Below are 25,181 nucleotides of genomic sequence, written 5' to 3' on the forward strand. Positions count from 1 at the left end.
GTTACAGCTCAAGTGACTGACTCTAAAAAACTGAGTTTATTTACACCCATTAACAAGAGGGAACCATGCAGAGCATGTATTGCCTCTGCTTTATGTGCCAGCCAAGCAGCTGTCATTGAAATTAATAGGAATTAGAACAGATAAATGTATCACACTATTGTGTACTTCCTTGTTTCCACACATTTGTATGTTTTGACATATTATAAAAAGAGCAAATGAGAAAGCCAAATATGAAGTGAATTCAGGTTTGTGGCTAGCTGTTACAAGATAGTCTGTATCTATCTCACATGAATGCTAGGGGAATCATGACACATTGTTAAATGGATGAAGACACTGAAGTAGCTTCACAGCTTCATCCTTTTCCTCTCGAATGCCCACAGAGTCCTGACTGCGAGAAGCTCCCCTAATGAGCCACTGCTAATGCCAGCCACTGGTGCCTTCACCATGATTGCAAGCTTTGTAACGCAACCTGCCTCCCAATCAAACTTTGTGCATCAACTGAATAATTAGCTGTAGAAGTCTAATCATGGATTGGGTAATGATGTTATCAATAATGACGATGATGTGTCACTATGCCATGCAGCTTCTTATTAGTGATTTTTGCCCAGCAGACAGGTGGAAGAAATTCCACAGACCTAAGGAGGACATTAAAGGAGGAACCTGAGCCATTTCAATAGACCAGAATTTTTTTTTTTATGTTCCTTATATAACACACACAATTCAGTTTATCAGCTCATTTGTAAAGACTGCAAAATCTAAACTTGGTGTGTCCATTAACGGAGACACACCAAATGCAGCCCTGTGGGGCCTCCAGGACAGGTTTGAAATCCCTAGAATATCATATATAAGGAGTTCTCAACTCTGGCCCTCGGGGTCAACTTTCCTGCAGAGTTTGGCTCCAAACTTAATCAAACTCAATTGCATGTAACTTTCTAGTAATCCCTAAGATGTTGATTAGCTTGGAGCTTAAGGATCAAAGTTGAGAACTCCTCTCATAGAAACTTGGGAGCTTATAGAGGGCTATTTTATTTGTTTGTTTGTTTGTTTGTTTTTCTTAACTGGGACCAGTAATCAACTACCTAGCAACATCAAGTTTGTTTTGAATTAGCAAGCGCTCACATTGGCCATTGGCTCAGTGAGTAGCAATGTCACCTCACGGCACAAAAGTACCCACTTTGAATCCTGGTTGTCATGTTCTTCCTGTATCAGTATAGGTTTCCTTTGGTTTCCTTTCATAATTCAAAAACTGACTGGAAACACTTAATGCGTATGTGTTGGTCCAGTGTTAGACTGGCCATTTGTCCAAGGCCAGGGGAAGCCAACTACAGATACAGTGTCTAAAAGTTTAGACAGCTAACTTTTTGCCTCACTGCCCTATCAGGCAATTACTTCTCAAGCAGCATTTGCCATAAAGGCACCTCCCCAAATTGATTTCGGACAGGTTTCTGAGGCAGCATAGTCCAATGATGATCAAAGGAGACAACAACAAAACAGAGAGATATTTGGAACTAAGCTAATTTTTAATTACTCTAATACTAATCCCTCATTGTAATCAAAAGTTGAAAAGTTGTTCAAAGACAAACCTTTATACACAAACTGACCACCACCTACAGCTTTCATAGTTTTTTTTTTTTTTTAATTCTTAAGCTCAACTTTCATGGAACCAAAGGATAATGGCATATCATAGGCAGCAGGTGATTTTGGTCATAGTCAGAGATAAAATCTGCAGGAAAGTGGATCTTGAGGACCAGTTTTGCCCAGCTCTGATCTACAAATTATTGCCTTCAAAAATGAATCAGCTGAAGGTTATCTCAGGAGACAGCATGTGAGGTGATCATAGGATTCAGACTTGCACTGTTGACTTCATATCTCCATATTTTTAGCTTTAATGCACAGCCAGAGTTTAGCACCTGAACATGCAAACTAAGGTCTTCTGGATTAACTGAAAACAATAGCAAGGTGTGTTGGAGCAGGGTTTGAATTGAAGTCTGCAGAATGTTAGCTCTGCAGGAGGTTTGCTACTAGTCCAGGTTGTTGCACTGCCGATGTCCCAAAACGCTGGCTCCATCAACCCTGTGAACTTGCACAGGACAAGTTTGTAAAATGAATGACTTTTGCCCAATTGCTCAATTGACTTTATTTTAGACATGAATATTTACACTATGGAATTATGAGCTCCTTTCAGCATGGTTGAAACATAAAATAGCAAGTTACTTGCAGAGGCAGTTTTTAAGTTATGCTTTGGCACTGCTCTTCTGTGCATTTTATGTTTTATCTAAATAATTAATCCTCTGTAGTGTACATTTTTTTAAAGTTACATTAAAATGTTCTTTATTTTATTTGTTCTTTGAAACACGCTTAGGGTTTAGACAAAACCATGTCTATTCTGTCAGATCGGAACAGCTCAGCAAGTGTGTTCAAAGCTGGGATTATCTAAACTATAGGATCCTGCTGGCGTTAAAGAAAAGGGCAGCAGAGACCTGAGTGAGGAGAGGCTCTTTTCCAGTGATTCAACACTGCACTGCATTTTAAGCAGGAAATATCTACAGGGCTACATATCTACAGGGCCATGGTATAATGAAACAAGGTTCCAACTGTACATCATTGTTCAGCTTTAAAGGGCACTGTAGAAGCCTGAGACAACAGAGAGAACAGGAATAGATTTCAGCAAAGAGCCACTGTGGTCTCCTCAGAACTTAAAGTGCAAAGTGCAAGATGGGCACACAATCCCAGCTGAGAGCCTTTGCAACTGTGGCTTGTCCACTCTCAGATGGGAGAGATCACAGAGAGATCACAGGGGTCATTAAAATTTCCACAGACAATAAAGAATTCAGTGTCACCTAGATGCACTGAAACCCTACATATACCCTACATATAAACCCAACTAAACTTATTATGCAACCCAGGTTCATTGGAATAACATGCCTGTAGCGACATTTTTGCAAAATTATATTATGCTGCTTCTTGCACATTTCGTATCACTTTTCAGGAAAAATGCCCAGTGAGCAATGCATAAGCACATTCAGTTTATCCAAAATGGATTAACCTGAATATGGCAATGTTTTATTAATGTTGGTAGATGCATTATTACAGCAATTCAAAAATTCCTGGTGAGTGACGCTAAAAGCTATGGGTGTGACGAGACATCTAATGAGACGAGACACGAGACTGGGTTCACAAGAACGAGACAAGACAAGTTTTTTTTTTTAGACAAGATACTTTCGTTTTAATCACTACTGTAGAGAGAATAAGTGTTTATACCCATACTATAAACTTTTATCCCAGTACTTCGTTTATCGAAATGTGTTTAACACAGAAATAATTACTTGTGGTTGAAAAGAAAATCACTTTTTCTGGATCACCTGCAGCATGAATGATTAATTAACATGGGCAGCAACTAAAGGTGCTTTGCATGCTCCACTGACATTCCCGATGTGAAACAGTAATAATAGATATAGCTGAATCGTTATCATTCAGGAATAAGAGTGTGTGGGTGTTTGAATTGAGATCGCCATCTTTAAACGATTAATCTTGCAGCTTTTATGTAAACACAGCTACTTGTTTTGCGAGGATTATCGTCACATTCTCGCGAGATCCCTTGCCACGAAGCTAAATGCACAATCACATTTAAAAATAATGTAGGCCTTCCACCTCCACTAAAGTAGAATCTATCAAAGAGCAACCCAGCTCATCTTGCTGTGTATCCAAATAAAGGATAAGCCTACATGCTGAGATATTAGCATTCTAATTTTATTCTTATAAAGTGCAAAAAGAAAAAAAAAGTGCTCAGTGCATGTTAAAATCAACAAACATTTCAGTCACGAAGGACTTTCCTCAGTGTTCAAATATTGTTGAAATGATTCATTATTCTATTTAATTCATCACATCTCAACACACGTACAGTATATCTAATCAATTCAAATAACGAATCAGTAACAGGTCATTTACTTCACTGGCAATGCACAAATATATCCTACACCTTTACTAAACCCTACCCAAAACATTTTAAAATATTTGCAATGGCAGTGCTGCCAAATGTACTACCAGGTCAGCTACCGAGTAAGTTTACTATGTCAGAAAAGCCATATGGAGCTGGTTTTTATGCAGCAAATATCAAAATACATTTGTTTACAAATCATGCACTATGGTAAAGTGTTTTAACCATTTGACCCACATAATCACACCGGTGTGATCACTCTAGGATGGTCCCTGGGTCATACGATCACACCGGTGTGATATGAATGTCGGTGCATCACGTGAGCAACCTCAAAATTAAAATCTGCTTTTGTGCTTTGGCTGGCACTGAGCAAGAGACAGACGTGCTCACTGCTTTGCATATATCCCAACTATTCTGTGTTTTTAACCACATAATGCTTATTTTAGGTGTTGAGACATTTAAATACACATAAGTGTATGAACAAAAAATACATTAATAATTTGTAAAATACATACTTAAGTATATAGAAGCATCATTAACATGTTTTATTGATTTTATATACACATTCTGTACTTAACTATACAATTTCCTCTGTTCTTCTCCAGTTCACCAGAAACTTACTTTAATGTCTTTCGGTGGGAGAAGGTGAATTGATGTTCTGTAAATCCCACAGTTCAAATTCAGTGTGAACTATCATGGTGCAGGCCATTACCCACTACAGATCAACTAACATGTACATTATAAAGTTGTTTTATAGCTGCAGTTGGTAACTTTTGACGCTCTAGTGGTTAATAAACAGAACTGCTTGCGTCTTGCGGAAGAACATTGTAGCCGGAGCCTACTTCTCTCTGTTTAAGTCTATGAAGAATCACAAAGGTACTGGGTTACTCCGCCGCTGTACCCCCGAAGCAATCTAAAATAGTCTGAATATAAACACTTATTATAGGTGTACCCTAATGATTCAGGACAGGCTAAAAACACGGTTTGGAAAATGGATCCATGGTGTTCTCGGTTATTATATACATTTTGTAAATTTTTAACACAAAAAAAGTTATGGACCGCAGCTCTGATTAGTTGTTTCTTACTGGGAGCGGTGTATTTCTGCAAATGGCAATAGGACCACTGGGAGGAGCCAGAGGAGCTTGATTTTTTCACAGATTATCTGTCAGGATATAATGACAGGTTTAACAAATATGTAAAAAAATTAATTTTTACAAAAGTTACCTACTGCAGCTTTAACCACCTAATACATTTACTTGCACATATTTGAGAATCTGAATATCAGATATTTCATAATATAATTAACATGTTTTTGAATAAAAATTAAATAAAAGTGATACATTACTCATACACAGCTATTATAGCATTGGTGTGTCATGTGACAAACATGACTTTTCACCACGGAAACAATAAGGCATTATACATTTATACATTATAAAATAATGGTTGCCTAAAAAACTCATGTTGTCAGCTAGAATATGTTAAAAATTACATGTGAAAAAGTATATATATATATACATGGATTTCTCGGCGACGTCATCACTGCTTGCGCACGCAACCAAGAGGCAAAAGACCCGCGCTCTTCGTACCGGAGTAAATGGTTAAGGTGGTGGTGTTGTCGCTAGTCAAAATGCCAAGGAGTTGTTGCGTTGTCAATTGTACCAACCGAGCCAGTGCTAACATGATAATTCATACATGCATCACAGTATGTCCGGATGTTGATTCGTAAACAGTTGGACGTTTTACATAATGTTATATTTATAATATATTAATATGAAACACAAACAAACAGATCCAACTCTGAAATTGCAATTTATTATTGAGTCAACAAGAAATTACAAACAATGCACAATCTACGTTAATTACAATGTTCTTTTACTGAACTCGGCATAACAGATAGCGGTTTTCTGCCTCCTGGATGCGCGCGCATCCGGTATTGTTTGTATACAAGAAACCCGTGTATATATATATATAAACTGTATAGTATAACTATATAAATCTGTATGCAAAATTGCAGAGGTTACAGGCACATTTTTTCCATGTAGTTATTTTGTAGGGCCATTGCCCTTGGCCTGTCCATAAATAAATGTCAGCCAGACATCCTGTAAGTCTTTGTAGGGACATGCAGAGTATAGAGAATGTACTCTATATAGTCTACAAATGGCAGCAATCTAATTCAACAAGCTCCAACTTTGTCAAATTAATTCAATGCAAACAATGGAGCTCTTAAAAGTTACATTACCTATATCCAGTCAAGATGTCAATCTGTGACATATACATTTTCTATTGATCAGAAGTCTTTTCGCTGTTTGCATTTGCAGGCCAGAGATCACCAAATAAGCAGCAAATGATGAAACTTCTAGATTGTGTCTGTGTTCTTGCTATCCCACACTATATATAACACCAAATCTATATAAACAGAAGTGAATGGAACACAAAGTTTAGTGTGACTACAATCTAATCCACTTAGAACATATTACTGTCCCATGGTAAACTATAGCTAAACCTTCCATTTAAAACACCATAACCCACCCTTCCTCCTGAAATGAGATCAGATGATCAGTTGTTATAATTTCTAACTCCTTTTGTATATTGATATAAGATGAATAAAACTTGAACTATATTAGCACCATCTGTTTCCAAATCATCTTTTAATCTGAAAGATTTAAATCAATCTAGATCTCAGTACAGCCTTTATTATAATAAAATAACATAACACATATAATGCAACTAAATATTTTGAATAGTAGATTATAAAAAACTGTCAGTGTTGATTCGAGGAAATGTCACTTTTTGCTCTGAACAGAGACAAACTATTCAACACATTTTGATTCACAAAAGTGTCTCGGGTAAAAACTATTTTTATAATTAAACAGCCGTATGGATGAGGACAGAAGGAAAATCATCTGTTAGTGCAACAGTCGCTTAAATGTTAATGTGTGAGCACAAAAATTGCTACCAAAACAAGTTTCTTCTATTTGAATAGGTTTTTCTTTTTTTTTCCTTTTTTTTTACATCTGCATAGTCACAATCAACTCATTGCTGTACAGGTACCACATAATCCAAACCAAGAGATTATGAAGACAAAAAATAAGGTATTTCTTTGCTATTTCTTGTCAAGCAATGTGATGTGTTGCTCATTTATAAAATATTATAGTTGCAGGATAAAACTGCCTCAGGCAGTAAAACCCATGGCATCCCCAGAGTTGAAAATGCACGCCTCCCGCTTTGGATTCATCTTCTGTTCTTTCCCGCAAGCCACTGTGTTTTGCCATGCTACTAAAGTTTTTTGAGCTCCTTGTCTGTCCACAATTCCCTGCACACTAGATCCTCAGCCAGCAAACGACACAAAATGTCCTTTTCATGTTTGGGGGACCTTGGCCTTTGAACGCTCACTGTAAAGTGTCACCTATTTATTTGACAGATGCTTTAATCCAAAGTGACTTGCAGTGCTTTCAGGGTATACTTTTATCAGTATATGTGTTCCTTGGGAATTTACCTATGTATGACCTTGGAGTTGTTTGCACCATACTCTATGCTCAACCCGTTGAATTCCATTGTATGACATTCTCATCAATGGCAGATCATTTGCATTTAAGGGTGCTTGTCAGGACATATAGGTCACAGTCCATGTGACTGTTCCTACCTGACCAGCTAATAGGCAGTGTTGTTTGTTGAATCCAGCTCCTTCTCGGTCAAGATTGAGACAATAAGAGGGTTGAAATTAATTTGGGGTTGAGGGTTTTCATGACAAATTAATTTAAGTTAAATAATTTAGACATCTTTAGCACTATTTAAATGGTAATTGTTTTCTCATGTGGATGTCAGTAAAATAAATCTGCATGGCAGATAAAACTCATGCATCCGGATTGCAGTTTGTTCAGGGTGGAGGAGCGAGTTTTGTGGGAACACGGGCGCTGCTCAAGTGGTCGGTTGTATGATTGCCTGCTGTGAATAAAATGGCACATGCTAGGAATAATGAGAATAAATTAATATTTAATGTAATAATAATATCCCATGTCTCATTTGTTTATTAAATCTACTGTTTAAAAGTAGAAAGACAGACGCGCTATAGATGTTTTGTCTTGCATTTTCTTCAATAATTAGATTTTTAAAATGGGGAATTTAGCGTAAATACTGTAATAATGCAGCCTTTTATTTGCAAGAAGCAAGCATGAAGCTGCTTGGTTTTTATTTTTAATGTATTAATATATGATAAGCTATACATATTTTAAAATGGTATTGCACACCTGTTGCTGCCAGAATAACGACTCATTTCAGAATCAGAAAGAATCAGAATCAGAATCAGAGAGCTTTATTACTAAGTATGCTTGCGCATACAAGGAATTTGTTTTAGTGACATAAACATCCAGTTCACAGAGACAACAACAACACACAGACCAAGAAATAAAAAATAAAAATAAAAATGTATGAATATTTGTGCTATAGGTGATAATGGAATAGATTAGAGTGAGATGCAGGGACGTACTAGGATGGAGATGGTAACAAATTAATATAAGGTTTATTGCACATTTCTATTGCAAAAGTGGGGAACAGAAGTGTTCATGAGGTAGATTGCCTGGGGGAAGAAACTGTTCTTGTGCCTTTCTGTCCTGGTATTTGCGTCTCTGACGTGCCGGCTATATGGCAAAAGTTCAAATGGGGGCTAACTTGGATGTGAGGGATCCAGAGTGATTTTCTGAGCCCTTTTCCTCACTCTGGATGTATACAGTTCTTGAAGAGTGGGCAGGGGAGCACCAATAATCTTTTCAGCAGTCCAAACCATTCTCTGTAGTCTTCTCATGTCTGATTTTGTAGCTGAACCATACCAGACAGTTATGTGCACAGGATAGACTCAATAACGGCTTAGTAGAACTGTTTCAGCAGCTCCTGTGGCAGGTTAAACTGTTTTGAGTGTGTTTAGCTCCAGGTTGTTAAGACTGTACCAGACAGCCAGCTGCTCAGCCTCCTGTCTGTAAGCAGACTTGTCACTATCCTGAATGATACCGATGACTGTAGTGTCGTCTGCAAACTTCAGGAGCTTGACAGAGGGGTCTTTAGAGGTGCAGTCATTGTTGTACAGGGAGAGGAGCAGTGGGGAGAGAACACATCCCTGAGGGGCACCAGTGTTGGTGGAGTGGCTGTTTGACATGAATTTCCCCAGTCTCACTAGCTGTTGCCTATCTGTCAGAAAACTGGTGGTCCAGCTAGGAACAGAGAGCCTGGTCAGTTTGGTCTGGAGGGCTGTTGGGATGATGATGTTGAAAGCCAAACGAAAGTCCACAAACATAATTAATGATCAACACTTAATAAACATAATAATCTTGGCATTTAACTGTTGATATAGGTAAATAAAATAAAAAAAAATAATAAAAAAATCAGTTAATCTATATTTTCAACAAAGTTTATTTAACTATTTGACCTTTTTTCTTTTCTTTTTTTTTTGTCAAGAGACTTGACTAAGTCTTGATTCTATATTTTTTTGAAAATAAATAATAAATAATAATTGCATCCATTATGGAAGGGGAAAAAATACTGCAAAAATATTGAATATGATTCAGAGGCCAGGCAAGATTGAGGAAACATATGCATGTTTTAAACAATTATTTTCCCCCTTCCCTAATCACAAATTACTGTATTATACATAATTTGCAATATTTAAAAGTCCACCTACTTCAACTTAAAAACTTAACCTGCTGCCTTAAAATTTTAAGTATAATCAAATTGGCTGTGCAAGTCATTTCGACATGATATCAAACTAGTATCTACATTTGCAGAATTAATTTTCTTTTGCCAAAATGTTTTCTTCTTTCCAAGACATTAACACAAAATTTGAGTCTTTTGCTCTTTTGTATGATCAATTTATGTTTTTGCCAGAATTGTGGGACAAATATAATTCCATAGATAACTATATCTCTATGGAGTGTACTTCAGTTGGCAATCTCTATATGGTGTTCATCTTCATGTTTGTTCCAATTTCATCACTTTCTATCCTACAGGAAGGATTTTTTATTTTTTTGGTGCTGAGAGCAAACTGTGTGCTTGTGTATATGCGTGTGTGTGTACACTGTTGCATGATAGGCCATGATAACTCACACTGCCCTCAGCACAACACAAGTGGAGGCTGTTGTCAACATAGATAATTGGGGGGTGGGGGGTGGTATGACTGGACAATTGCTATGATTTTATTTATTTATTTATTGTTTCTTTAAATAATGTATAAAGGGGAAGAAATTGTGAGGGAATGGAGTGAGGATGTCACCTGACTTCCTCTCCCCTAAGAATGATCCCTTGGATAATGCTGTGATTTGTTCTGTGGTTCAGTTCTTTGATTATCCTGCTCGTTATAATTTCCCCAAAAGTGTCTTTGTTAATCCCAGTTACACTGGGATTTCAACAGCTGGTACTAAAGTTATGAGCTGAAGCAGACAGCACTCTCTTGCCTGTCAAATCAATCCCACTTCACCATGCACAAATATTGCTGCATGCAATGTAATGAAGGCGAAGGTTACTGCAGATGAAACTGCAGAAAGAGAAAAGACAATTGTACCATAAACACCTTTGCTGATGTCCAAATGGCAGTTTTTATTTACATTGCTGAACACTTTAAATGTAAAAATGCACTTAAAGATTCAAAAGCACTTAAAAGTAGTCAATAAATGCACTACATGTATATTCATCTGACAGATTTGTGAGTAAATTCAACATCACTGACAACATTAAACTTGCTACAACATTTCTTATATACCAGAATAGATGCAAACTGATCCGTGAAGGTAATACAAACATGATTTAATTTAAAAAAGCTCCAATGTAGGAGCTTTAATAAAATACCATTTAAAATTAGAACTCCTTGTCACTTTAATATATAACTAAACAAAACTTTCTAACTATATGCTTAAAAAATGGTTCTGCCACTTAGGTAGCGGTTCACACTTAATTGTTACATCAGTGTATTTGCTTCAGGTCATATGTTGCTTGATAATAAAACCTTAAAACCTGTTAAACAGAAACTGGTGTGTTCAAACATGAGAAATTATCTACTCTGGTGATAAAGCAAAACAATGCTGACCTTTTTTATTTAATGTTTTATGTTGAAAATACAGACATCTAGTAGCAATACTTCAGTCAATTTATATAATAGCCTCAGTTAGCTGGCATTTACTGTTTGTTATTAGGGACTCAGACTTAGTGTACTGGGCCTTTTGCAGTATGTAAACCAGGCATTTAAATTAAAACCTTTTTTTTTTTGTACTAAGAACATCTGCAAAATGATGTGGAATGGGTTTAAAGACTGAGCTTATACACTTATTGGTAGCTGAAATAATCTAATTGACCAAAATAGTAAATAAGTGGGTACACATGGATCTGGGGTGTGTAAATTTTTTTTAATGACAGGTGTTTCAATTAGGAAATCTGTGTGGCTTGCTGAAGATTCTGTGTGAGGTTGCCTTTCATATACCCACATAAAAGCTTTTATTTATGTCAATTAGTTGCCGCTGAGAGGGTGTAATGGGCAATTTGATACCCAGGGTGAAGCACAATAGCCAGGCACAGCATTCAATACATCCTGAAACAATATTCAAGATTCGATTTTTTTTTTATTCATCACATACACAATTATATAGAGCATATAACCAGCAGTGAAATGTCCGAGTCAGGTCCGCTCCATGGACAGTGCAATTATGTAAGACTACAACACAGATGAATATATACATAAATATAGGTATGAAAAAATGAAATAAAAGTAAACAATAAAAATATAAGAATGACATATAAGAAAGATGTATACGGTAGAATTAAATATAGAAAATAATGTGCATGAAAGTATACTGTAGTCTAAAATATTAAGATACACAGGAATGTACAAAAGGGGAATGTGCAAACAGGTTGACACTGTCAGTATGTCAGTGTGAGGTAGAGAATGATAAATATCGTACTGATTAAGTGAATATTAAGTGGAGACATGAAGATGTTAAGAGGCTGGTTTTGAGTTTAGGAGCCTGATAGCCTGGGGGAAGAAACTCCTCCTAAGTCTCTCGGTTTTTGCCATCAGGCTACGGAAGCGCTTACCAGATGGCAGAAAAGTGAAAAGATGTTTACTTTAAAATCACCAAATGGCCAAACATTACTCACTTTGACAGGCTTGAACTAGACTTAGATTTTTTTTAAGACTTTGTTTTTTATTTCCACATACATTTTTCTTGCAGATATCCGTGGACTGCAAGTCTTTCTGGACCAGACATCAAGACAGGGTTTGGTTGTGTCTCTGCAACGAGTGGATAGGAACATCAGTGGTGTGTTTTCCACTTTGTTCACCTCCATGCGCACAGAGGAGCTCAACCTCTACAGGGACACTCTCAGAAGAGCAATCCTACTCCTGAGCCCACGTGGAGCACAGGTCTTCATCCATCAGGTATGTGCTGTCATTACCATAAACTCTTGGACATAATGGTAAATGATTTGGGATCAGTCAGAGGATAGGTTGAGCCAACTCTGGTAACTACTCATGTCAGTAGTGGTGAAAAGATTCATACGTTTTCTCAATGCATAAAAAAACGTGGATTTTTTTATCAAAATTATAAAATATATATATATATATATATTAATGACCGCATCAAAAATTTCTTGCCATATGAAATTTTGTTCCTGCCAGGAGGACAACTTGAGAAAAAACTGGCTTATTATGCCCTGCAAAACCTGTCGCTTTTGTTGCATCCCTCCACAATGACTGTACAAATGACCTGTCAGGACAGCACACCTTTACTGTCATTATCTCAGCATCTGAAGTACACTCCTCCACTGATCTGAGGTCACACACATCGGATAACATCACACATTAGCCTTAACAAGCTCTGTGGGATCTAAACTGGAATCAGTCACTCATGCTGGCGGGATGCCCATCACTGCCAAGAGCTAGAGCATGGCTTTCTCATGCATATGGATATACCATAAAACAATGGATGTCTGTAACAGTATCAGCTAGATTAGCCTTCGATGCTGTAGTCTTTAACTGTAAAGATGAATGAATTGGAGATTAGACATTGCAATTTGGATGGACTTGCCATTCCACAAATCTAATGGGAGTTCTTTAAAACAAGAAAGAACGAATGAATGAAGTAAATAATGAGTTAATTGAATTTGTAAGTGTGGATTGATCGCTAGATGGATATATGAACAGAACAAAAACCCCAAAATAAACTGACAAATAAGTTAATTTATGAAGAAATTTGAGTAAATAGAATGCATCAGTACTTACAACTTTTAACCCCATCATGGCTGGATATTTATGTATTTAAGTTTGTATTAAAGTTAAAATTAAATTCAATTAGAGTATATATATATAGTACAGACCAAAAGTTTGGAAACATTACTATTTTTAATGTTTTTGAAAGAAGTTTCTTCTAGTCATCAAGCCTGCATTTATTTGATCAAAAATACAGAAAAAATAATAATATTGTGATATATTATTACAATTTAACCCTCTGGGCTTCTTCGCCCGAAAACGGGCGAAAACTTGAACGTTTTGAAATGTTTAATTTTTTTGCTTCATCGGATGGGTATGAAACTTGGTGACTTTTGTTGTATTACCTATATGAACACACAAAAAAATCAAGGAGATGATTCTGATATGTTAAAGGGTCGTAAAAAAAAAAGTCACACTTAGCTTCCTCCCGCCCGAAAACGGGCGACATAGGAAATGAATGGGAAATACGAAAAAATAGGAAAACTCAGAGAAACTTTTGGTGGTACAAGCTACAGATCAGCAACTGTGCTGAAAAAAAGTGTACAGCAATGAAGGGGTGACACTCTAGAACATCAAGAGTGCAAATAAGATCCCCCCCCACACACACACACACACACCCACGCACACAAACACACACACACACATACACAGATAAACTGGCGACTGCAACAGCAAATTTGTAGAATATTCCACATAAAATCAATAAATGAAAAAAAAAACTTGCTCAAATGCACACACACAAACACACACACACACAGAGAGAGAGAGAGAGAGAGAGAGAGAGAGAGAGAGAGAAAGAGAGAGACTGCAACAGCAAATTTTGAGAATATGCAAAAATAAATAAATAAAAAATACAAAAAGAGACTCTCGCTCAAATGCAACACAAACACACACACACACACACACACACACACACACACACACACACACACACACACACACACACACACACACACACACACACACATTCACTCACACATACACACACACACACACACACACACACATTGTGTTCCCTTTCTAACCAAATGCTATAGTTTGATTGTAATCATAATGCAAAACCTGATACTTATCTAAACATTTTTGTTAAGAAAATAAAGTAATCATCTTTTAGAATATCTAAATGTATATCTAAATAAAAAAAACGAATAAGATATAGAAATCATGTCTAAAACAACAAAAGGAATCAAAAAGCCTTTCTATATAGGATATATAGGAAGCTATAGACAGCCTACAGGCTGGTACAGGACATTACACAAAAGTGGCTATTTTTTAAAGCCACTAGATGAAGTTCTTCTCCTGGAACATTTTTTTTTTTAGGCTGGCACTCTATTTTGATGTGAAATGCTGCATTTATTGAATTTTTTAAAAAAAATAAATATAAAATAAAAAATGATATATTAATTCTAATGGAAAAAATAGCTCATAAAAATTATATAATTAATGCAAAGTATCATAAAAAAATCTAAAAATTCTAAATAATAATCAGAAAACATTATAGAACAAAAATATATTTGATTGGTTATCCTGGGAAAAAGTAAAGTACAATTTTAAGGCTTCGCCCGTTTTCGGGCGGGAGGAAGCTAAGTGTGACCCATTTACGAAGAAGCCCAGAGGGTTAAGATAACTGTTTTTAAATGTATTATACTTTAAATTATCATTTATTGCTGTGATGCAAAGCTAATTTTTTTGGATTATTATCACATGATCCTTTAGAAAATATTCTAATATGATGATTCATTATCAAAGTTGGAAACAGTTCTGCTGCTTAATATTTTTTCAGAACATGATACTTTTTTAGGATACTTTGATGAATAAAAAAAATATATTATATTGTATACATCATATAAGTTTCAGCTTTCATTGTATTTCTGAATGTTTTTTACCGGTGTACACTATGGCCGAGCCTGTTGTCATGTTCTTCTGTCATTCGGTTCCAGTTTGGTTCCATAGCTCATTGACTAAGCGAAGGGGCTTACTAACAGTTCGGCTCAGAATCTGCATACTGATTCGCATTACAGTTTCCTCCTACTGTGTCATGTATTGTGTGAGGTTTCTTTGATGGGGGTTGACATTTTACATCATCACTAGGTTTGAATTTGCTCTATTTTTCCTTCATTTTGATCTTGTAACACCACTGGAAGATTGTACTTAATTTGGGTCTGCTTTTCCAGTACTCTTTACTTGTGAAAGTGTATTTGAGACACTATGTCTGAAAACAGTGTAGGACAATATGCCTTGAATTTCATGGAGAGGCAGATAGAAATGCATTTATTGCCACTGATGGCAGGCTCATTGGAAAATCAACATTTGTATTAAATTATATTACATTTATCCTTGCCCGTTTCATGGTACTTTCAAAGTGAAATGTCCAGTAAGTGGTTAGAAAAGCTTGTTCAGTGTTACTGGAAACTAATGAATGTGATTCTGGCAATATTTTATTAAGTTGGCTGAGTATGTATCTCGGCAGTTCAAAAATAATTGTGTCCAGTGAGTGGCTGAAATGTTTGAGTGTTTGAAAATAACTTACCAATAACACTAAAGCGCAACACAATACAGAAGTAAAGGTGAAATAAATTTTTTTGCTGAAGCAACCATGCCATTTTAACTTGCTTCTAAAAGTCTTTGAGCTCTTTTATTGACTCATATCCAAGCACTCAGCATTGCAAGTGCGATGCACTTCTTAGGTGAATAACCTATGCTTGAAAACTCAAATAGAACTGATTATGTGATGCTAACATCAATTAATTCACTCTGCTAAAGGTGTTTTAAGGTCATGACACAGTATTATGCAAATAAACCACATAAAATGGCATGTATTAAATCAACACTCTGCCCCTGTAATCATATGAAAAGGTGAAAAGGAGAAAGAAAGGTGTTTTACCACCACTGTGACATTTAGTTGTGTTGTCCTGTTTTGTTCCGGTTTCTTTTTTCCCATGTTAGTCCCTGATTGTCTGCAAATGTGTCATATTTGTGAATTAGCCAATTTTCTAATGTTTGCATCTGATCTTGTAATTTTACTGGAAAGGCATGGAAGAGCATTTGGACAAGAAAAATGGAACTCAAGTGTTAAGACAAACATTATCGCCCTTTATCAGCTATGATAGGGTCTGCCACTGACTAGAACGCAGGATGATGCAGAGGCTTTGATCTTTAAATAGGATCTAGTATGTTTATGATGTGAAGCATCTAGCACAAGCCCTGCACTTTGCACTAGTGAGTTGTCTTGTTGCCTTGTTTTCATAGCACTATCGGCAGCAATTCCATTACCACACAAAAGAAACCCACTGGAGTTGGACATTTCACTAAGCTGGTGACATGAAACTATTTAGCACAAGACGTATGAAATCCTGAGTAATTAATGAGATTGAGCTAAATTTCAAGTCTCATGATGCATTCTATTATCTCTGCAAAAAAAACATTAGAAATGACTTTATCCCACCTTCCAACCAATCACAGCTTTTTAGAGTTGGGACTATGATTGCTTGATGCAGGATTGCTTTTACTAGAACTTGCCCATTTGGGCAAATCACATTGTGTTCTGCTTGTTAGGCCTCATGTTGTGCCTGCATTGTTGTTCCCTGTCATTCCTAAAGGAAGTGGTTGATAGGAAATACTCAAATGACTTGTGAAGCACACAAGAGGTATAATTTGTGGCACTGCATCATCTGCAGAGTCTGTGCTGACCAACTGAGGGTTGTTAAACAGAAGAGTGGTGAGATGCCTCACAGATGCCTGGACATACTGCTGACAAAACTATCTCTAAGACCTTCGGTGTTGACATCTCTCTTTCTTTCAGTTGCACATAATCTTTTGCCATCCATCCAGTGTCTTTACTTGCATTGTTCCCCATAATCACACACATACCATACACACCCTGAGTTCTACAAGAAGAACTTATTTCTGAATCAGTTTCCTGAAACAATAATTATCACAATATCAGACTTTAAGTTAAAGCATATTTTGTGATCCACTAACATTGGAAAGTTGCAGTTTACAACTTCCTAACACAAAGCAGCACTTGAACTCGGTTCTGTCATTACAACTCGATTTTAGCATGGTAATGGATATAACAATGTTACCTTTATTGGGTCTTGGCGGAATATATCTGTTACGCTGCTGAACTGCTGCTGTTGGTTATTATTATATATATCAGACCTCCAGCTGATTTAATCAACAACCGAACACTGTTGTGCCTGTGCCATTCTTTTTTCTTGTATGTGATATTCTGAGCATCAAACTATTTAATATCTTTATGGTTTGGAGATCAGAGATATCAAGTAGGAATGATCGACACTGGACTTTAAATTTTGTCAGACATTTTGACTTTGATTTAGGATTTGGGTAAAGATAGGAAAACCAATCTTTTCCTGTTTATTTTAGCAAACATTTAGAATAATGGAAAATGATAGGACAGTGGTTCTTGGAAAGGAAAGTTGTTCCATGACTGGCAAAATATGCCTATTCAGAAACACATCTTGTCAGCAAAATTATAGTCAATGTTTAAACAAGTCATTTTACAGGATTATTTAAAGCTCTGCATTGACATGACTCAGTCTTGCTGTCAACTTTCAACAGAATTTTGCCATCCGCAGTTGACAAAAGATAGTGTTATAAATGAAATAATCCACTGGATGCTGAGATGTGTCAATATGTGACGTTTCACAAATGAATTTCGGGAGAAGCGTGCACGGATAATTAACACGGCCAGTTCATCATCATCAGCAATTACACTGGTTACCAATCAGCTCGAGAAAACACCTATAAATAATCAAGTACATACTACCTTCGTTATCTCTCGACTTTCAGAATTCGGTTCGCGCAGTTTGCCATCTCACCACAGACCCAATTTTCCATCCAACGAAGAGATCTAACGTTAGACCGGGGATTTTTTCAGATCTGCTGCAATTCGCCGGCCCCATGATCAGTCCTATCCCGCCTAACACAGCCGCCGAGCATCAAGCGTTATCGCGACACCTGCTCTTCTCAAACAGCCACACGCTGTGGCCAACAGACCGTGCAAAGCCCCGAGCTCGCCTCGCTCGACACCACCAGAGAAGTAATGGTGCCGCGCCCCAGATGTCACTGAAGCAAGCCTCACTCACTTGCTGCCGCGGCTCAGCCCTTCACCGCGGCTTCCGGCCGCAACGCAGTTCGAGGCCGCCTCCACTAGTAGCGCAGACCGTGTGTTGCAAATTAATATTTTCAGGTGAAGCTGCTAAAATGCAGGTTTCGCTGCTAAAGTTTGTTAAACGATGTTATGACGTAATTCTGTCCGATGTCGATGCCATTTTTATCCATGAAGCCAACAAGGTATTTTTTCAGAGTTGTTATCCACACCGAAATGTCTGAATCCATTAACGTTACACCTGCCTTACCGTGCATGTCCAAACCTCACTCAGATGATACAGACATAAGTTTCATTAAATTTTCTGGCAGGATCAATTTATTTATGGAAATATTTCACCATTTACTGGCGCGATCACTCAGAATTGATCTAAAATGCAACTGCCCTCGTGTTTTCCGCAGGACAGCAATCGTGAGTAAATTTTCTGTTGTCTTTTGGGACTGTAATATGAAAAGCATGCAAAATATATTTTTTTGAAACCATGTGAAAGTGAATATCACATAACTGCAAGTTAACTGCTATAAACATGTCTATTGGTAGAATGTGTTACAAGACTAAACATGCTTTGTTTTCAAAGCCTCTGTTTCTACAGTCCATACTACAACGTGAAAACAGCATCTTCAAATTTATCTACTCTGGAGAGCGTTCAAAGGCTGGAAGGCCAAAACGAGAGGAAAAGATGTTCTTCAACAGGAACATATTAATGTGGACAAGGCTCGAGGAATTGTCTAATGTTACTAACCCCTCTACTTTCCCGCAGCCAACATCTACAGCAGCCGAAGCAAGCATAAGCTGCTTTTACTTGCAACACTGGCCTGCACATCCCAGTATTTGCATCCTGTTACTTCTAACCCCCCCCCCCCTTTTTTTCTTTTTTAGTGTCCTCCAGCTCAAGTAGCAGACATTAGCATAAGGCTGCCTCTGCTAGCAGTGCAGGCTACTCAGGTTCAAGACATCACACACCCCAACCCATTCGCATGGCCTACAGCTACAGCAGCTGAAGCAAACGTGAGGCTGCCTCCATTTGTAAAAATGCCCACAACTCTTCCGCTCCCTCATGCTATTAATAAACCATTTTCTGTTCAGCGGCCTCCAGCTCCCGTAGTAAACACTAGCGTAAGGCTGCCTCCGGTAGTAGTGCAGGTTGCACATTGGTTCTTCAGGATTCCCTTCCTGTGACCAACAACGCGTGAAGCAAGTGCGAAGCTGCTTCCACTTGCAACCCAGACCCTTACTTTCTTCCTGATGCTACTTACCTCCTTTTTCCTTTTCAGTGACCTCCAGCTCCCGTAACAGACGCTAACACGAGCATGTCTCCGATAGCGGTGCAGACCCATCCACAACCCCCTTTTCCGACAACCTTCTCCCCCTACTCATGGCCTGCAGCCCCACAGTCTAACCCCAGTGTGACATTGCCTCTCATATTGGTGCAGGCCCCCATACCTGCCGTTCACCTCCTCTTTCCCCCTCTTTTCATCCACTTCCGAAGCCATCCCAAGCGTGAGCATTCCTCTGCTAATGGTGCAGGCCCCAATGCCCGCCATTTACCCTCTCTTTATTCCACTACCAGAACCGTCCCAAGCGTAAGCACATCTCCGCAGGCGGCTCCGGCAGCTATCTTTTCTCCTCCTCTTTTGCTTCCCCTTCCTTCTCTATGTTCCGCCCTACCCATCCCTCCGAACACCCTTGGCTCAGGCCCCATTGTCCGCCATTCCCCTCCTTTCCCCTCTCTCTTCCACTCCCAGAGCTGTCCCAAGTGTGAGCATTCCTCTGCTAATGGCGCAGGCCCCAATGCCCACCATTTACCCTCTCTTTATTCCACTACTAGAACCGTCCCAAGCGCAAGCACATCTCCGCAGGCGGCTCCAGCAGCTACCTTTCCTCCTCCTCTCATGCTCCTCATTACTTCTCTGTTCCGCCATACCCTAATGTCTCCATATAAAAGAAGATCACCGAACCCTCATCAGCCAACCCCCTTAATGCCAGTCCATCCCTGTTCACTCAAACTCATGACCCACCATAACTAACCCTCTTTAAACATCCCCTTATCCATCCATAATAGCCCATCCTCACTCCAGCATCCCAGCAGTGCCTGCTCCTGCAGGAGCCTCTATCTGTTTTTCTCCACTGCCACAGCAGTGAGTGCTCCAGCAGGAGCGTCCATCTATATTTCCCCGCTGCCGCAGAAGTGCCCGCTCCCGCGGGATCCTTTTTTCCATATTTCCTCAGTGCCGCAGCAGTTCTCGTTCCCGCTAGAGTTGGGCGATATGGTCATTTTTTCAAATCGTCATATCATCAGCCTGTAAGATCGACAATGCATGATATTATCATGCATGGGTGGAGCTAAACCCTTTGTTCTTGACAAATCATAACTATTGGATGTTTTAAACCGCGCAGGTGCGCGAGAGAGAGCCTATGGAATCACCAATAATCAAAAGCCACCGCCCCCTCCATCGGTTTCAGAGGATTTCACCAAAATCACTGGTCCGCTTCTACATGGCACTCCCAGCCGTTAGATTTTCCCCCGCCATTAATATCCTCACCCCTTTTCGAGCTATATCATCTTGTCCTGGCAGCCTTTCTGTGGGGAAAAAAATGGTCCAGCATCATTATTCTCTGCGATAACGAGGCTACTGTACATTTAATTAATAATGGCCGTTCTCATTCACCCACCTTAATGCCCTTTCAAAGACGTTTAATCTGGATCTCCGCTAACGATCAGTTCATCATAACCTCAAAACACATTCCTGAAGCAAGTTTTGCCTTTCAGAAATTCAGGCTGTTGGCACCGCAGGCGGAACCACTCCCAACCCCAGTACCTCCTTATTCAGAACTAATATTCCTCTGAATCATCCTCTGAGACCCCTTCTCGAAACTTCAAGAGATTCTATTCTCCAAGCCATTTCCCCAAGTACCCTGCAGTCATACTTCACAGCATGGAAATGCTTTAAAGCATTCCACTCCGCCTTTAATCTACCGTTCCCTGATTTTTCCCTGCTCTCCATCCCCTCATTTATATCACACCTCAACCTTAACAAAACCCTCCAAGTCAGCTCCATCAAAAGCTATCTAAGTGGAATCCAATTTTTCCATAAACTCATATTTGGTTCACCCTCACCCCAAATAGCCAATTCACAGACCTCCCTTCTCATCAAAGGCATTCAAAGAGCCCACCCCATGCGCCCAGACTCCAGGCAGCCCATAACCTTCGAAATCCTGATTAAATGCATTTCTACGCTTCGCAAAGGTTACCATTCCATCCACACTGCTCGAACGCTAGATGCCATGTTTATTCTAGCCTTCTTCGGCTTTCTCAGATGCTCAGAGCTCACTACCACTTCCAGCTTTAATCCAAATATCCACCCCACCATTTCTGATCTAGCAGTCCTGGACAATGAAGCCATGTCATTTCATATAAAGCGAAGTAAAACAGATCAGACCATGAAGGGCCACTTTATTTTTATTTTTAACCTCCAATCACCTATTCTCCAATACCAAACTCTCCTAGCCTTCCTCCAGCCCAGGAAAGCCCAAGCTAAATCCCTTTCCGACCCTCTTTTCACAGACGACTGTAGCCGCCCCGTCTCCCATCTTTGGTTCCAGAAACACTTGAAATCTGTCTTATGTCTGTCCGGCATCTCAGCTGACGATTTCTCCAGCCATTCCTTCAGAATCGGTGCAGCCACCACAGCGGCTCAAAATGGCCTTTCCCAACATCAGATCCAAACACTCGGTCGCTGGTCATCAGAAGCTTTTAAGAGCTACATCCGATCAGACCGCGTAAATCTCAAGAAAGCCCATCAAACCCTCATCAGCCACCCGTTTTTTTTTTTTTTTTCTAGCCATCTCCATTTCCCAATTCCAACAGCACCCCGCTCCTTCAGGAGCCATCATATATTTCCCCTGCTGCTACAGCAGTGTCAGCTCCCGCAGGAGCCTTCACGTGTTTTTTCCTCACTGCCGCAGCAGTGTCAGCTCCCGCAGGATCCTTTACGTATTTCCTGACTACCGCAGCAGCGTCGGATCCCGCAGGGGCCTTTACGAATTTCCTCACGGCCGCAGCAGAGTCGGCCCCCGCAGGAGCCTTTACGAATTTCCTCACTTTCGCAGCAGTGTCAGCTCCCGCAGGAGCCTTTACGTATTTCCTCACTGCCGCAGCAGTGTCAGCTCTCGCAGGAGCCCTTACGTACTTCCTCACTACCGCAGCAGCGTCAGCTCCCGCAGGAGCCTTTACGTATTTCCTCACTGCCGCAGCAGTGTCAGCTCCCGCAAGAGCCCTTTTTCATATTATCCTCACTGCCGCAGCAGTATATGCTCCCGCAGGAGCCTCTCCATATTTTCTCACTGCCGCAGCAGTGTCAGCTCCCGCAGGAGCCTCTCCATATTTTCTCACTGCCGCAGCAGTGTCAGCTCCCGCAGGAGCCTCTCCATATTTTTCTCACTGCCGCAGCAGTGTCAGCTCCCGCAGGAGCCTCTCCATATTTTCTCACTGCCGCAGCAGTGTCAGCTCCCGCAGGAGCCTCTCCTTATTTTTCTCACTGCCGCAGCAGCGTCAGCTCCCGCAGGAGCCTCTCCATATTTTTCTCACTGCCGCAGCAGTGTCAGCTCCCGCAAGAGCCTTTTCCATATTTTCTCACTGCCGCAGCAGTGTATGCTCCCGCAGGAGCCTCTCCATATTTTTCTCACTGCCGCAGCAGTATATGCTCCCGCAGGAGCCTCTCCATATTTTTCTCACTGCCGCAGCAGTGTCAGCTCCCGCAAGAGCCTTTTCCATATTTTCTCACTGACGCAGCAGTGTATGCTCCTGCAGGAGCCTCTCCATATTTTTCTCACTGCCGCAGCAGTGTCAGCTCCCGCAGGAGCCATTCCGTATTTTTCCACTGCCGCAGCAGTGTATGCTCCCGCAGGAGCCTCTCCATTTTTCCTCACTGCCGCAGCAGTGCATCCTCCCGCAGGAGCCTTTTCCATATTATCCCCACTGCCGCAGCAGTGTATGCTCCCGCAGGAGCCTTTTCGATCTTCCCAACTGCCGCAATAATCGCGTCTCCAGTGGGAGTTCCCATCTCTCTCTTTCAAGTGGATGCTTCCATGGAAGTCAAATAGACACTGCCATAACATTTATAAACCAAAGGACGCCCAGCACCCATCTAACATTTAAGCACAGCTTTTGGGGAGACGTAAATTTGCATATCTGGCTGCTGTCCCGTTCTAATTGCTTTTTGGGGAGCACTTGGGCTAAGCCGAACTCCGAGCTCAGACCCCTCTCCCCGGATGGGGGGGGTGCCCCGGGCTCGGGAGTCTTGCCGGGCTCGGAGCTCTCCCCCCGGACAGCACGCCAAATACGCATAACCTTTATTTAATTATAAGTAAATGCGAACTCATGAAGTGACGTTTCACAAATGAATTTCGGGAGAAGCGTGCACGGATAATTAACACGGCCAGTTCATCATCATCAGCAATTACACTGGTTACCAATCAGCTCGAGAAAACGCCTATAAATAATCAAGTACATCCTACCTTCGTTATCTCTCGACTTTCAGAATCCCTCCGCCACCCCGATCTCGCACCTTCAGCCAAGTTTCTACCCCAGCTCAGGTAGAAAAACTCAGGGGAGCACTTGGGCTAAGCCGAACTCCGAGCTCAGACCCCTCTCCCCGGACGGGGGGGGTGCCCCGGGCTCGGGAGTCTTGCCGGGCTCGGAGCTCTCCCCCCGGACAGCACGCCAAATACGCATAACCTTTATTTAATTATAAGTAAATGCGAACTCGTGAAGTCAAAGTTCCAGAAAGCATCCCTGATGTGTCATTTTCATCTCAGCCTTTAGTTTTGGACTTCATGTCAGCATTTTGAAAATATATTTGATCTGTAGATATCGCCAACAGCTTTCTTTTTCTTTTCTTTTTTAGCACATTAAACGTTTTGCTTTTCTATTTTAGAACTTTAAGTTCTCATGGTTTTAGGCAACTGATAAAATTGCATTGAAATATTTATAGCTCCTACTGCTTGAACACAGAATCAGATATCTGAATTTTAGAACAGTACTGCATTTTAACGTTTCAGTCCTCTTTTAAAACCAGTTAAGCTCAAATGCTATTTTGGGGATTTCCGTTTGCCATTTTCCTACCTAAATTAAAAAGCTTCCCATTCCTAGGTGTAAATACAGAAGTTTGGTATCATTTTAAAGGAAACCCTTTGAAATTACATAAAACACTGTTGAAATTGATAAAAATATTATATATGTTGTCTGTGTTATAATAAATAGGGAAAAAAACAAGGTGCTTTTTTATCATAATCTATGCAAAAGTTATTCCATTCCAACTGAAGGAAGGAATAATACCCTTTTTGTATACAATTTCCGCCTACACAAATATGAAATGTTCCTATACATACATGCAAGAGGGGAAACATGCAATATCTGTATATTATTTTACAGAAAACACTCAGAAGTTACATAAAAACCTGCTGTTTGTGACAAATAGTATTATTTAAGTTGTTTCACATATGATGAACCAACTCAATACAATGTGCTTTTTTGTGTCTTTGAAAGATGATAACTCAAACTGCAAACTAGCAAACTGCTTTAAATTATTAAATATATCTGGTCTATCACAATCTAAAATAGAATCCTCAATCTCCAGCTTCATATCATTTCATTTATGTCCATTCTGTATTGGTATACTGATTTATATACCAGTGGGAAGTCGTGGCCTAATGGTTAGAGAGTCAGACTCCCAATCGAAAGGTTGTGAGTTTGAGTCCCGGGCCGGCAGGAATTGTGGGTGGGGGGAGTGCATGTACAGTTCTCTCTCCACCTTCAATACCACGACTTAGGTGCCCTTGAGCAAGGCATCGAACCCCCAACTGCT

The 25,181-nt window shown here is 39.7% G+C and overlaps 1 protein-coding gene across 2 annotated transcripts in view; it reads left to right on the forward strand.

The window, feature by feature from the left end:
• Nucleotides 1–25,181, forward strand: part of LOC132121322 (glutamate receptor ionotropic, delta-1-like) — a 545,908-nt gene that overhangs the window by 356,100 nt on the left and 164,627 nt on the right. For both annotated transcript variants that reach the window (XM_059530614.1, XM_059530615.1), the window contains exon 4: nt 12,148–12,353. In XM_059530614.1, coding sequence (XP_059386597.1) covers nt 12,148–12,353 — 206 coding nt within the window. The remainder of the gene's footprint in view (nt 1–12,147; nt 12,354–25,181) is intronic.

The sequence above is a fragment of the Carassius carassius genome, chromosome 39, assembly GCF_963082965.1.
Source record: "Carassius carassius chromosome 39, fCarCar2.1, whole genome shotgun sequence".
Taxonomy (NCBI): Eukaryota; Metazoa; Chordata; class Actinopteri; order Cypriniformes; family Cyprinidae; genus Carassius; species Carassius carassius.